This window comes from Saimiri boliviensis, chromosome 11 (genome assembly GCF_048565385.1).
Source record: "Saimiri boliviensis isolate mSaiBol1 chromosome 11, mSaiBol1.pri, whole genome shotgun sequence".
NCBI classification, from domain to species: domain Eukaryota; kingdom Metazoa; phylum Chordata; class Mammalia; order Primates; family Cebidae; genus Saimiri; species Saimiri boliviensis.
In genome coordinates this window covers 35,615,406-35,631,480 of record NC_133459.1, presented here as the reverse complement: position 1 = coordinate 35,631,480, position 16,075 = coordinate 35,615,406, and the positions used below count along the sequence as shown (strand labels likewise).

At 44.2% G+C, this 16,075-nt stretch overlaps 1 protein-coding gene across 1 annotated transcript in view; it reads left to right on the top strand.

Annotated features, from left to right (window-relative positions):
* The window catches only part of GRIK3 (glutamate ionotropic receptor kainate type subunit 3), a 236,410-nt gene that overhangs the window by 134,315 nt on the left and 86,020 nt on the right, over positions 1 to 16,075 (top strand). The window contains exon 2 of the mRNA XM_003937493.4: positions 5,942 to 6,118. Coding sequence (XP_003937542.1) covers positions 5,942 to 6,118 — 177 coding nt within the window. The remainder of the gene's footprint in view (positions 1 to 5,941; positions 6,119 to 16,075) is intronic.

Below are 16,075 nucleotides of genomic sequence, written 5' to 3'. Positions count from 1 at the left end.
TTTTCTTGCCTTACTGCTCTGGATAGAACTTGCAGTACAGTGTTTAACAGAATGGGTAAAAGTGGACATACTTGCCTTGTTACGGATCTTAGAGGAAAATCTTTCAGTCTCTTACCATTGAGTATGACATTTGCTATGGGTTATTCATAAATGGCTTTTATTATGTGGAGATAGTTTCCTTCTGTTCCTAGTTGTTGGGTGTCTTTTATCATGAAAGATTGTTGAATGTTGTCAAGTGCTGCTTCTGCATTCATTGAGATGATCACATTTTTCTCCTTTATTCTGTCAATGTGATGTATTACATTGATCTGTTGTTATGTTTTGAACCATCCTTGCATTCAAGGAATAAATTATTCATCTGTTCATTTACTTTTATTTCATGTGTGTCTTTATAGTTAAAGTAGGTTTATTGTAGACAACATATAGTTGGATCTTGTTTTTTGATCCACTTTGACAATCTCTGTCTTTTAATTGATGCATTTAGACCTTTGATGTTTAAAATGAGAATTGATATAACTGGATTAATATCTTATTTGTCACTGTTTTCTATTTGTTACCCTTGTTCTTTGTTCCTATTTTTGTCTTCCAGCCCTTTTCTGCCTTTTGTGATTTTAATGGAGCACGTTATCATTTCATTTCCTCTCCTTACTTGGCATATCAATTATACTGTTTTTAGTAGCTGCCCTAGAGTTTGCAATATATATATGCAACTAATCCAAGTCCACTCTCAAATAATGTTATATACGGCTTCATACATAGTGTATTTTATAATAACAAAATAATCCTAATTCCTCCCTTCCACCCTTATATCGTTGCTGTCATTCATTTTGCTCATATATAAGCATACATAAGTGAATATATTGAATACATTGTTGCTACTATTATTTTGAACAATTTTCGGTTATATAAAGAATAAGAAAAATACATTTTTCAATATTTTCCCTTCACTTACTCTTTCTTCAGTGTTCTTCTTGTATGGAGATTGACGTTTCTGACCTATATTATTTTCCTTCTCTCTAAAGAACATCTTTTGTATGGCAGACCTACTGGTAACAAATTTCATTGATTTTTGTTTGTCAGAGAAAGTCTTTATTTCTCTCCACTTTTGAAGGATAATTTCTCAGGATACAGAATTATAGATTGGTGTTTATTTTCTCTCAATACTTTATATATTTCACTTCACCCTCTTTTTGCTTGCACGGTTTCTGAAGAGAAGTCAGATATGATTCGTATCTTTTTTTCTCTGTAGATAAGATGTATTTTTCCTCTGGCTTCTGTAGGGATTTTTTTTCTTGATCTTTGATTTTCTGTTGTTTGGAAATGATGTGCCTCAGTGTCATTTTGGGGCCATATTTCCTGTTTGGTGCTTGGTTGTTCTCCAAGAATCCTAGATCCGTGGTTTGGTGTCTGACATTAACTTAAGGAAAGACCTGTTTCTCCTGATCATTTCTCTCTTCCTTCTCCTTCTTGCATTTCCATTAGACATCTTGACAGACACAGTTTTTGGATATTCTGTTTTCTTCTTCCAGTCTTTCTTCTCTTTGCTTTTCAGTTTGGGAGGTTTCTATTGAGATACCCTCAAGCTCAGACACCCTCTTCTCAGCTGCGTTCAATCCACTTATAAGCCCATCACAGGCACTCTTCACTTCTGCTACAGTGCTGTGTTTTGTTTATTTATCTCAAACATTTCTTTTTTATTTTTTTTCTTAGAATTCCCATCTCTTTGCCTATCTGTTCTTGCATGCTGTCCTTTTTATCCGTTAAAGCGCTTAGCATATTAATTATAGTTGTTTTGAATTTCTGGTCTGATAATTCCAAATTCCCTGCTATATCTGAATCTGGTTCTAATGCTTGCTCTGTCTCTTCAAACTATGGTTTTTATGCCTTTTAGTATGCCCTGCAATCTTTTCTTGATAGCTGGACATGATGTACTGGTGAAAGGGTAAAAGGAACTGCTGAAAATAAGGCCTTTAGTGATGTGGTGGTAAGGTGAGGGGACAGGGGAAAGCATTCCATAGTGCTGTCATTATCTTTTAGTCTTTCAGTGAGTGTGTGCCCCTGGGCTGTGAACTTCACAACTGCTTCTCTCCCTCAACACACACGTATAAATGGGATAGGATGGCTAGGGTGGGCTGGAGTTGAATATTTCCCTTCCACCAGGTCAATTTGTCTCATTAAACCCCAGCGGGTTAGGCTCTGGCCAACTAGTTTCCCCTGAGATAAACCTTGTTAAAAAGAACAGAATGCCTTGGCATATTTCAAAATGATTCCTTTTCCCCTTCCCCACTTCCACTGCCAGAAGCACATGGGGATTTTTCTCCAATATTCACTTAAGAACCTGGTAGAACTCCAAGAGTAAAACTCACAAAAGCATGGGGGCCCAGTGAAGGCCTCCCCCGAGGTTTTTGTCTCAGACTTACCCATACTGAGCCTCCAGCAACTTGTCAATTACACTTCCAGTTTTCCTACCTGCACAGGGATTCCCTTGGAGGTTTCTGCTCCAATAAGTTGTAGTTCTCTCTATTTACCTATCTATCCAATTTTGAGGGAAGCGGTTTGCCCTGTGACCTCACTTCTCTTACAGATCTAAGAAGAGTTGTTGATTTTTCAGTGTGTTCAGCTTTCACTGGTTGTTAGGACAGACTTTCAAGCTTCTTACATGACAGGAGACTGGAAACCACTACTTTTAAGAATTTTCAAAGCAATTAAAACCATCCAAATACCCATCAACCGGTTGATGGATAAATAAAATGTGGTACATCTTTACAAAATATTATTTAGCAATAAAGAGGAATAAAGTACTGACACATGATACGAATGCAGATGAACTGCAAAGGCACACTAAATGCGAGAAGCCAGATGCAAAAGACCGCCTATTGTGTGATTCCATTTGTATGAAATGTTCAGAAAAGACAAATCTCTAGTGACAGAAAGTAAATTAGTGGTCGCCTAGGAGCGGGAATGAAAACTATAATTCACTGTAAATGGGCGTGTGGAATCTTATGGGGTGGTAAGAAGGTTCTAAAACAGGATTGTGCTTATGGTCATTGAATTTAGTAAATTTAGTAAAAATCACTATACACTTTAAAGCAAGTGAATCTTGTAGAACGTAAAAATACTTCAATCAAATCAATTATTACAAAATTCCTCCTCTTCTTTTTCTAAAGAGAATTACACAGCACCTCTGCCAGAAACCTTCATTGTTCACTTAAAAATATATCATGAGTGTTTCCTGTGTCATTAAATGTTTGTGATTATATGTAAACACATATACAATAGTTTACTATTTCTCTGGTTGGACATCCCTAGAGCTCCTTCCCCGTACATGATCCATGTGTCCATTGTTGCTGTTGGAGTCAATTTCTAGAAATCAAAGTACTGAGTCAAAGGCGTGGACCTTTTTAGGGCTTTTGGTAAATTTCTAATGTCCATCAAGACAGGCTGGGTATGTATTTCCCTCCACCCACAGTGAAGCAGGTGTCTATTTCTAAACTATTCCCACACGCAAAGCTGGAGCCATGGTTTATGCTGTATCTTTACCAACTGGATGAGCAAAACATGGTGTCTCATTGTTGGTTTAAATCAAGTTTATTTAATTGTTAGGGAAGTTGCACACTACTTCATACATTAATAGCTCATTTGTATTATTTTCTTTTCTTTTGTTAAATGTTCATACTTGTCCTTTGCACATTTTTCTGTCCTTTTTGTTGAATTTAAGTGTTTTTTATAAAATAAGAGCATCGATCTTTATGCTCCCATATATGTTACAAATATTTATTCATATGTGTTTGTAATTTAATTTTGTTTATGGTACTTCGGGTGGGAAGAAGTTTTATGTTATTTTTGTGGAGTTATCAATCTTTCTTCTATGGTTTCTGCCTTTTTTGAAAGGCTTACAAAGGCCTCCTCTACCCAATGTTGTATAATATTCACCTATATTTTCTTTTTTGGTGCTTTGATAGTATTTTCTCTGCTCCTCCCCTTATCCATTTGCCATTAATCTTTAATTTATCTGGAATTTTTTTCCAGATTAAAAAATTTTTATGTATAGATTAAGATTGAATTCTAACTTCAATTTCTTCCAAATAATTGAATAATTGTCATAGCACAGTTAATGAATAATTCATTTACTTACTGATTGGAAATAGCCATCTTTCTCATGTTTGGATGCTTATCTTTACTTGAGTCTCTTTATGGGAGCTTTTCATCCTGTTTCTTTGATCTGTCTGTGTTTTCACATGCTATTACAGCATGATTTTAATTATTTGGCTTAATGATATATTTTAAAATCTGGCAGTACAAGTCACCTCTCATAATTCTCTTTAAAACGTATTTTGGTCATTAGCTCATGTGTAGTCTTCCAGATACATTTTAGAGTCATTTTATCAGGAAAAGAAAAATCCTTTCATGATTCTGATTGGAATTAAATTAAACTGAAAAATTAATTTGGAAAAATTGACACCTCTACACTTGAACTTTACTATTCAGAAAAACACCATAGTCTTCATTTAAGGCTATGTTTGTATCTCTCACTGAAGGTGTTTTTTGTTTGTTTGTTTTTATTTTTGTAAAGGCAGTATGTCACTATGTTGCCCAAGCTGGTCTTGAACTCCTGGCTTCAATTGTGATCTTCCTGCCTTGGCCTCCGGAAGTGCTGGGATTGCAGGCATGAGCCACTGCTCCCAGTCTGCTTTTGTCATGTTTCAAAACTGGAATTGCAGCCGGGTGCAGTGGTTCACACCTGTAATCCCAGCACTTTGGGAGGCCAAGGCAGGTGGATCACTTGAGGTCAGGAGTTCGAGACCAGCCTGGCCAACCTGGTGAAACCCCTTCTCTACTAAAAATACAAAAATTTGCCTGTCATAGTGGCGAGTGCCTGTAGTCCCAGCTACTTGGGAGACTGAGGCTGGAGAATCGCTTGAACCCATAAAGCAGAGGCTGCGGTGAGCCAAGATCACACCACTGCACTCTAGCCTGGGCAGCAAGAGGGAAACTCCGTCTCAAAATAAATAAATAAATAAATAAAACTGGAATTGCACACTTCTTATTTGGTTTATTATTGCTTATTTAATGTTTTTGCTGATATTGTAAAAGGAATTCATTTGCTATTAAGTTTTTTTACTGATTGTCACTGATATGAAGAAACACTATTAATTTGTACTAACTGGTCATTTAACTTAACTCGCCTACTAGCTCTTACTTGTTTTCATGTTTAGGGATTATTTTAAGGGTTTTTGTATCACTTGCAAATAAGAATTTATTTCTTTCCAAATGTTGTGCCTTTAAATTATTTTTCTTTCTTATTTCGCTAGTTAATAGCGTGGTGTGAATCCTCCCCCATACCTCTTGTTTTTCTTTAATGAGAATGCCTCTAGTTTTTCACCATTAGTATGATATTAAAGGCTGATTTAAGCAAAAGATGCTTCAAGGAAGTATCTCTCCGGAGCTATTTTATTAAGCATTCTTAACAGCGATAGATATTGGATTTTGTCAAATGCTTTCTTGCATTTTGTGAGTTGATTATATATTTTTTTCTTGTTTGAACTATTGATGTGATGGAATGATAGTCACAGATTTCTTTATATTGAACCAGTCTTAGATTTGTAGAATAAAATTCTGCGTGGTCGTGGTATATTATCTCGGTAATATTCTGGTAGATTCTGCTTGCCAGAATTCTACTGAGAATTTTCACAGCAATATTAATAAGTTGGTCATCTTATTTTGGCCCTGTCGGGCTCTGTTATCAGGAATTTGCTGGTTGAGTGAAATGAACGAGGATTTTCGTATTTCTTGTGCTCCTGCACACTTTGTAGGTATGGCAATTACCTAGGATATTATTGAATATTTCAGGGAGCGGGCAGCTTGTCTATAAAACCTTCTGAGCCAAGCTAGAGCCCCATCCCTCCTCCCAACCACACACTGTTTTACCCATCCTTCACAGGAGGAATCTTCGAGTATGCGGACGGCCCCAACGCCCAGGTCATGAACGCCGAGGAACATGCCTTTCGATTTTCTGCCAACATCATCAACAGGAACAGGACTCTGCTGCCCAACACAACCTTGACCTATGACATACAGAGGATTCACTTCCATGACAGCTTCGAGGCTACCAAAAAGGGTGAGTGTGCAGCTCCTGCCTCTGTTCTCTTCCTGGTCTGGGGAGGGGAGGCACTGCATTTGTGTCCAAGACCCTGGGAATGGGCCAGAGCTCCAGGTAGGTTCAGAGCCTTTTCCACCTGGTTTGGGCTTGGAGCCAGACTGCCTGGACTTTCGTCCTAGCAGCTCTGATATTAGTTGTGTGACCTTGGACAAAATACGCTGTGCCTCAGTTTTCTCATCTGCAAAATGGATGCATTTCTGTAAAGTGCTTAGAACAGTGTCTGGCATGTAGGAAGTACCATATAGGACTTCACTCTTATTGCACTTAGCTACCAGGTCAGCGACCCAATTTCTGTGTCCCACCCACCTGCTTCTTCTTGCCTTGTGTGCTAGCGGTCAGAGTCCCTGATACTGAGTGCAGTTACTGCTGACTTTTTTTTTTTTTTTTGAGATCTTTCCCCAAATCATCATCAGAGCCCATGAGGGCCTTTCTAGTCTCACTCTGTTGCCCAGGCTGGAGTGCAGTGGCACAATCTCAGCTCACTGCAACCTCCGCCTCCCAGATTCAAGCAATTCTCCTCAGTCAGCTTCCTGAGTAGCTGGGATTACAGGCACATGCCACCACGCCCAGCTAATTTTTGTATTTTTAGTAGAGACGGGGTTTCACCATGTTAGCCAGGCTGGTCTCGAAGTCCTGACCTCAAGTGATCCACCTGCCTCGGCCTCCCAAAATGCTGGGATTACAGGCGTGAGCCACTGCGCCCGGCCACTGCTGACATTTTTGAGGCGACTGCTGAATCTCAGAGCTGACCTGCAGACAGAGGAGAGGTGCCCCACACTGGTTTAGCCTGGATCATCTTAAAGAGCGATCCTTCACCCGTGACCCCTCTCTCTGCTCTTGTGCCCCCTCCCTGCCTGTGTCCTCCCACTCTTTTCCCAGCATGCCCTGCAGCCAACCCTGTGCAGTGAAGTGCCCATCTCCCTGCTGAGAGTCCATGCTGACAATCTCTGCCTGGCCTTGTCCAGCCGGAAAATGACTGAACTCAACCAAAACTGCTCAATAAAAAGGTCAGGATACAGAACAAACGCCTGGAATCAGAGTGCAGAGGCCCACGTGGGTACAACCACCCACAAAAAGCTAGGCTGGGTTTTCCATGCTTTCTAAAAATTACTAAAATAATTCAGTGACTCCCTAATGGTACACCTGTGATTCAGCACAGGGACCTTCCCCAGCCAGGCAGGGAGTTTCCAGAGGCTCTTCGTCCAGGAAATTATAGCCCTGCTCTATGTGAAACTGCCAAGTCGTTGGTGAGCAGGCCCAAGACAGAAACCCCCAACTCCTGAAACTCTAGCCCTAGGCTTCCAAGTGAGTGAAGCTACAGCCCCCCTCCATGCCCACCTCCCCCTGGCCAGATTGGATGACCTGCTTTCTTAAAATCTTGGATGAGGTTGGGCGCAGGGGCTCACGCCTGTAATCCCAACACTTTGGAAGGCCAAGGAGGGTGGGTCACAAGGTCAGTAGTTTGAGACCAGCTTGACCAACATGGTAAAACTCCATCTCTGTTAAAAGATTAGCCAGGCTTGATGGTGCACGCTTATAATCCCAACTACTCAGGAGGCTGAGGCAGGAGAATCACTTGAACCCAGGAGGCGGAGGTTACAGTGAGCTGGGATTGCGCCACTGCACTCCAGCCTGGGCAACAGAGCAAGATTCTGCCTCAAAATAAACAAACAAAAAAACTTGGATGGGACATCTCATGGTCTTTCTCCAAATTGTCATCAGAGCCCATGAGGGCCTTACCAGTCTAGCCTCAACCTGACCTTCCAGCCACATCCATGCCATTCGCTCCCTTAGGCCCTGGGTTCTAGCCACACCTGCCCTCCTCCGGGTACCATGCTTCCTCCCACCTCTGGGCTTCCACACATGCTGTTCCCTCTGCTTGCAATCCCCTTTCTCCAGCCCACCCTCTCATGCCCTTTGTCTCGCCAACTCATCCTTCTCCTCTCAAACTTCCAGTCCTTCCCGACCCCCTGGACAAGGTCAGTTCTCCTTGCTTTTATCTTATAACATTGAACTTTTCTTTCACAAGCCTGACCTGTGTGTGTGAAAGAAAGGTTATGTGATTATTATGCATGTCTTCCACTTGTCTGCAAGCCCCATGCCTTTCTACTGCTCCACTCTAGAACCTGGCATGGGCCTGGCACGCAGGAGGCACAACATCAGTCTTGGTGGTTTGGCCGGGCACACGAGTAAAAGTGTCAGACTCACTTAATGAATATTGTTCCTCATTATCCCTGCAGGAGAAAAGGCCCTGTCTTTTAGAGGTCATGCCCGAGGAAGCTAGGTCATCGGACCAATAATTACAACAACCGGAAAATGAGAGAGAGCTACAGAAGGGTTGTGGCACAAGAAGGAAGGCTTCCTGGAGGAAGAGAGGTTTGAGTTGAGCTTTGAAGGATGGTGGGAAGCAGTGAGGAGTCAGATAGGGCAGAAAGTGGAGTGGAAAATGCAAGTTGTTTGAAGGAGGTTAGTTTATGCGATTGAGAAGTCTCTGTTGAGTACCTACTGTGTGCCAGGTGCTGGGGATCCCAAAGAGGCTGCTAGTTGCTGCCACCATGTAGCTTATAATCTAGTGACTGAAGCAACTGGTGCTGTACTGGGAGTGCAGGAAAGGGAGGGTGGAGCCTTGGCTTGGTCAAGGAGCATTAGTTTGTAAGAAACAGACTCCTACTCCAGCCAGATCAAGAAAAAAGGAACTGCCATCCAAATCAAGTTATAGACCATGTGAGCTCTTCAGAAGCCCCTGTGCCCCTCCCAGTCATTCCTCTCCCACGGATACCACCGTTCTGACTGCTGGTGTCCCACACTGATTTTTTGCTGTTTTTGAACTTTACATAAATGAAATCGTTCAGCGTCTACTCTTTTGAGCCTTGCTCTTTGCTCTGTCTCGTATCCGTGAGATTGACTATCTGGTTGAATATAGCAGTAGTCCATTGTTCTTCATTGACGTACAGTATTCCGTTACATGAATATACCTCATTTTTAAAAAATCCATTTCACTTTTGTCGCACTTATGAGTTGGTTTCTGCTTGGGGCTATTACCTGCCTTGCTGCTGTGAACATGTGTGTAGACGTCTTGTGATGCACATGTATACTCATCTTTGTTGGGTGTGTACTTGGAAGTGGAAGTGTGGGGGTCACGGAATGTGCGTATGTTCAGCCAAACAGTTTTCCAAAGCTGCTGCACAGCCTGCACTCCCTGCAGCTATGTATGAGAGTTGCAGTTGCCCTACGTCTTCACTGACACTTGGTAAAGTCAGTTTTATTTTTAAATTTTGGCCATTCCGGTAGTTTATGTAGTGAGTCTCTCCCTGTGGCTTTATTTTATATTTCCCTGATGATTAGAGATGTTAAGCACATTTTCTTATGCTAATAGAACATTTGAATATTTTCTCTTGGAAGGCCTTTTTAAGCCTTTCAGTCTTTTAAAACTTTTAAAACTGAGTTAGTTGCTTGTCATTTTCTGTTTGATTTGTGGAAGTCCTTTTTTTTTTTTTTTTTTTTTGAGATGGAATTTCACTCTTGTTGCCCAGGCTAGAGTGCAGTAGTGCCATCTCAGCTCACTACAACCTCCACCTCTTTGGTTCAAGCAATTCTCCTGCCTCAGCCCCCCAAGTAGCTGGGATTACAGACATCCGCCACCACACCCGGCTAATTTTTGTATTTTTAATAGAGGTGGAGTTTCATCATGTTGGCCATGATCTCAAACTCCTGACCTCGAGATCCACCTGCTTCAGCCTCCCAAAGTGCTGGGATTACAGGCATGAGCTACCGTGCCCGGCCTATATTCTTGATTCATATATTCTTGCACCCTTTGTTGGAGAGATATCTCTATTGCATATATCCATTACATGTGGGCTTGCCTTTACCTTCTCTTGTTTCTTTTGAGGAACAAAGTTCTTAATTCAAAGAACTCAAAATTATCAATATTTTCCATTATGGTTAATGCCTTTTGTGTTGCTTGAGGGATCTTTTTCTGTCCTAAGGTTATGAGGATATTCTCTCATTATTTTTTCCTAGAAGTGCCATTGTTTTATCTTTCATAGTTAGCTCTGTGATCTATCTCACGTTGATTTTCTGTGTATGGTAGGAGGTAGGAGTGTGGGCTTATTTTTTCTATACAATGCTGATGCGAGTAAAACCTTGCATTTCTTAGGAGAACTATTTGGCAGTATCTACTAAAGCTTGTCCCTGCAAGGATACGTCTAGCCACTTCAATGATAATAACCAAAAGTTAGAAGCAAATTAAAGGTCCATCAATAAGAGAATGAATAGATTGTGATATAATTATACAATGGAATTTTAATCAGCAATTAAAAAAAGAATAAACTTCCTCCACTCAACATCATGGATGAGCCTCATAGATGTAGTATTGAATGAAAGAAGAGATTTCTTCTGGGGGAGGGAGTGGTGTGCAGTGAGTGGATATTGACTGGGAAGTAGCGAGAGAGACCTTTCTTAGTGTTGGAAATGCTCTGTATCTTGACTGAGACAGCGTAACTTACACGGGTGCATGACATATGAATGAAATTCTGTGTGAAAATTTGTAACACTCATGTGCTTAACATTAATGTACTTTACTATATTTTATTAAAAAATTAAGTGCCATCTTTCCGCGACCCTCAGTGTCCCTCTGATTACATACCCAAGACAGAGGCCATCCCTCCGCTGTGACTGGAAACACCACTGTCAGACCTTGGCACATTCTTGCTGTTGGATCACCCTCCCCTTTGAGCACCCCCTATCCCTCAGGGAGCCCCAGGTTCCCATGATCTTTATTTTTTCCTTTGATCTTTGGTTTTTTAAACAGCATTCTCCTGAGGCATCTTTAGGACTCTTCCAAGGGGCTTGGGGCAAATTCTAATTAATACAGCGATAATTCATTTTCCCTAGACAGAAGTCCTCATCACTGCTTTCTTCCCCTCCAGCTGGATCCAGCCACCTCGGGCCCTACGGGGGGAAGGGACACAGAGACACAAAGCCTGGCACCGCCTGCCCTGCCAGCACTGCTTGAATTAGTCCTTCCCTCCACACAAGGCCCAGGGGGCCTTTCCCCATTGAAAGGGACTTTCACTTATTGTCTTTATCTCCACATGTTTTGTGGAAAATTAAAAGATGTGTGACTGCCAGGCAGCACCAGAGGCAGCAGCACGCAGAGAGTGTCTGTGTTTTCTTCCAAGGCTGACCGGAGTGTGCCTGGAATCGACCCAGGGCTCCCCAGGCTCCTCCGCCTTCACTTATTCTCTGGGCTGCTCAATTCCTTTTAAGACACAAATTGATTGGGATAATTTTTGCTATAACTACAATTGCCATGGAAAGGGGGTGGGGGGATGGCCTTCAGGCTGTGGACTCATGCAATGACTGTGAACCATTGAGTTACTGTAAAATGACCAGAAAATGGATTCAAAATTGAAGCCACAAATAATGTAATTACTGCAGTGTGATCAGGGCTGCCAGAACAAGAGTTGGCTGCTGCCCTGGAAACATCTGGAGGAAAAGCTGCTGCTGCTGCTGCTGCTGCTGCTGCTGCTGCTGCTGCTGCTGCTGCTGCTGCTGTAAACCCTGCCCGGGTCCCTGTGGGGCAGCAGTGTTCTTCCCAGCCGGGAAGTCCTCAGAGGGTGGAAGGAACAGGGAAGAGACAGGAAAGGGGAAGTGGAAAGAGGCCAGGGAAAAGCAGGAGGTAAAGGGCAGGACTGATGCTTCCTGCTATGCAAGAGTGAGGTCTAATCACTGCATCTTTTGCAGAGTGAAACACGGTGTGGTCGTCATCATCACGCCACCACTATTGACTCTAGTATCAACACCCACACGCCAGCACCATAATTACTGTTTTCACCAGCAACAGTGGTATCACCTGCACTCTTAGTATCAGCACCACCAGCACCACCCCTACTGTCATCAGCTCCATCACTGCCATGACAGCAGCATCTTCATTGTCACCAGCCTCGTCAGCACCAACATCTCTGCCACCGCCCCACTGATACTATCAGTACCATCAACATTGTTATCACCTCCTCTCTCATCAATGCTGACATCCCGTCATCCCCTGTGATTATCACCATTACAGTGAAGGCACCGACGCCTTTATCATTGTCAGTCTCATCAGCACCAACATCAGCATCACCATCCCGCCATTACTCTCACAACATCAACATGATCAGTTTCACCCTCCGCAATGTCGCCACCATTACTATCGATGGCCTCACAATATGGTCTTTACTATCACAATGATTTCAGTTGCCTTTGTCATAATCCTTACCGTCTATGTCAAAAGCGAAGTCAGTTCTTTGAAGAACACTCTTACAATCCTCTGCATCATCAGACTTTGTGTTGGTCCACTCTCCCTTGCCTTGGTCCAACAAGATGTCCAGACAGACCTTGGACATGACCTAACAGGCCAGGCTGTGGAAGGGGAGCAGTGGCAGGGAAGCATTCACCTGCCTGCTTCAAGGCATCAGTCAGTGAAGGAAATCTAAGAGGCAGATTCTTAGAGGTGGTGGTGGGAGGGAATGAGACATTCCAGTCATTCAACCAAGTCTCCAACCTGAAGGTGCTCGGGGGAAAAGAATAGACACAGAATATAGTGGGACAGAAACCAGAGACACGAGGGGACTAGAAGGTTAGAAACAGGTAGGAGAGAGCATGAGGGAACCCTACAGTGTTTACAGGGTGCCCATGCTCTCAGGCTTGGGCAGGCCCTGGACCACTATTACTCACTGTCACGCTCTTGCCTGTTGGTACCCAGCCCCCATGGTTGCAGAGTGACTCACACATGGCCTCCTTCCTCAGGAAGTGTCTAATCTGAAGGAGACAAGGTGGTTGTGGAAGACACGCAGCACCCCCAGATGGCAGAAGAATAGCATGAATGGGCAGTGAGAGTTCAGATCCGAGCGTGGCCTCCTTGGGGAGAGGGAACTGGAAAAGAGAACTATCCCTAAATTCACCAACAAACCCGGAGTTGCTGTTTTTAAAGCATGTATTATCACTGTGGTTTGTCTCGCATGCCCACTCACACCGAAGGCTACCCAAGGCTTATTGACTCAAGGGTGACAAGAGCAGGAACAAAATGGTGGCTCCCCGACGTGGCCCCCAGTCCCAGAACTGCAGGAGCACCAGGAGGATGCCATGTGTCCTGTTGTTGTGCTTTCCTGCACCTGACCTTGGTACAAGGAATCCTGGGTCTCCCGGGAGATGTCCTCTACGCTGGCACTGCTGCTGTTCTGTCCTGTGTTCCAGGGGGCTCCAGCAGACTCCCAACAAAAACTGACCAGCTCCCCACATTGCTGTATCTTTCACCCCGGTGGTAAGTGACAGTCTCTGGTATTCCTGGGAGAAGTACAAATTTCAGGAAAAATAACTTCTTTACATAATACCTCCCATTTCCAGGAAGCAGTGGGAGTGATGGATATTAGTCGAGAGGGAAAACACCCCAAGACAACACATTCTGGTGGATTCAAAACTACGCTCTACCTCTGGGTCAATCTGTACCATCCTTAAACCCAGGCAAGAAGGACCCTTTCCCAGGGACTGTGCTTTAATGCCTTGCCCTCTGCCTCCTCTGGTTGGCCTCTCCTCCCAGGACAAGAAGTCAGTAGGACCAGGGGACATAGCCACCAGGAGCCTGCCCTTGCAGACTTTTCTCTAAGTAACTAAACCCTGGATTTCCTGCCCACTTGGCCCTGAGCCCGCTTTCAGGGCATGCATGGGCCTTTTCCCTGGATCTGTCTTCTGGAGGGAAAGCCATACTTCCAGGAGGTGCACTCTTGGGACCTGGGGTGACCAAGGGGCAGCTGTTTGCAGGGGGTGTAGGCAATGTTTGGACATAAGGGTTGGGATGTCCACAGAGAGTGCAAGGCCCCTTATGCTTTGGGACGGAGCCAGTGGTAACAGAGAAAGGGGCAGGATGGGGTCTTGGTGCCATCTTCCCCAATGTCACTACATAGGAGAAGTCTCCATTGTCACCTGACTTTCCAGATGGTTATGAAGGTACGTTTGTCAAGGTAGGAGAAAAGGACATGTTTTTAACAGTTTGTTAGCTTCCCTAACAACATGTAACTATTTAGCCATATGGTATGTGGGCTTCCACTTGTACTCTGGCCCTGGGCCCTGCCAATCTTAGGGCCCGTGCCCAGTGGGTCATTCCCAGAGGCCCTTGAGGCAGCCAGGATGTGTCTGAATCCACAGTGTATTCATTCCTGCTTCGGTTTTCTGTCCCGCCTTCTCCTGTGTGCTTATATGTCATACGTGTGCATGGACTGTCATTCTCCTGCCCACAGGTAGGTGAGCTTGCTCACGCTCTATTGGTGGATCTCTGATGGTTCCACGTGGTAGAATACCAAAACCTAAATGGCATAAGTCTGGGTTCATGCACATTTTAAGTCCAGGGTTTTGCCTGGTCGGCAACTCATGTTTCTTTCTCTCTCGGTTCTGCTCACTCCACACTGACTATGTTCACAGACAGGCACCCCTCTTTCTTTATGAGCGCAAGATGGCTGTTGCAGCTCCAGCTCTTACTTCCTTGAAGGTTCCGTTGAAAAGGGCGTGCCCCTTTCTCAGTCCAGTGGGTCTCATGGCATCCCACTGGCTCTAACTGGCTCACAACTGTCCTCTAAACCCATGGTTGTGAACTAGGAAGGTGACTGAGTGGTTTTCTGGGTGTAAGCCGCATTCTCTGCTCCAATGGGTTGAAAGTGGAAAAGAGGGTGAAGCCACAGGGAAAATTAGAGACAGTTGAGAGAAGGGAGAATGGCTCCTGGGGAGCTCTCTCGCCCACCCCAGAACGACTCTGAGAGCTCCCCTTTTTATGGATCTTTAGGCAAAATCGCCCACTTTGAGCCCCAGCTGCCCTGGGTCTGCTCATCTGATGCTCTGCCGTGCCCACTGATGCTCGACCATTCCAGACCGGTGGAAAGCTTCTGCTGCCTCACCTGCCTACGTTTTTGGACCTCCCCAAGAACCTGACCTGTTTGAAGGCAGGGATTCAGCATTTACTCTACATTCAGATGATGGTTCAGCACTGTTAATGCAGCAGTAAACCACATAGATCAAGGCCCTGGCCTCTTTGGAACTTATATTCTACTGAGAGGAGAAAGTCAACCAATGGACAAGACTTCCAGTGATCATTTAATAAAGAAGGAAATAAACAGGGTCTGGGGGGACAGGGATTGCCATTACAAGTTGGGCAATGATGGCCTCCCTAGTAAGACACAGACACAGAGGCCTCAAGGAAGAGAGGGAGGAAGTCTTGAGGCTCTATGAGGGAAGAGCATTCCAGCCAGAGAGGATAGCACATGCAGAGAGGCAGGAGTGCACTTAGCATGTTCAAGGAGTATCATGGAGGCCAGCGGGCCTTGAATGCTGGGAGGGAGGGACAGAAGGATGGGAGACAAAATCAGAAAAGTGGTAGTGGTGGAGACAGGGAAGGGAGGAACGGCAACAAGCAGGATTTCTGGCCGCTGTTACGACTTTTGCTCCTGCACTGAGGAGCCCTTGGAGCAAAGGAGTGATGTAATCTACCTTACACTGTGAAAGTCTCACCCTGGCTGCTGAGTGTGGAACAGGCAGGAGGAAGGATGACTGAGGAAGCTTCTGCAATGATCCAAACAAAAGATGATGGCAGCCTGGACTCAGATGGGAGTCGGGGCTGGGTGTGGCAAGAAGTGGTCAGATTGTGATGTATTTGGCAAGTGAAGCCACAGGAGTTGTTGATGGATTGGGGTGTGGGAGATGCGTGAACGAGAAGAGTCAAGACAGAACCATTGTTTTTAGCATATGGGTCCAGCGACAATGGAGCTGCTGTTTACTGAGGTGGGGGAGGCTGGGAGAAGAGGCGATCCTGTGCTGGACATGTCAGGTCTGATATGCGTGTCAGATACCCAGCTGGTGATGTTGAGTAACAGGTGAGACGCACAGGTC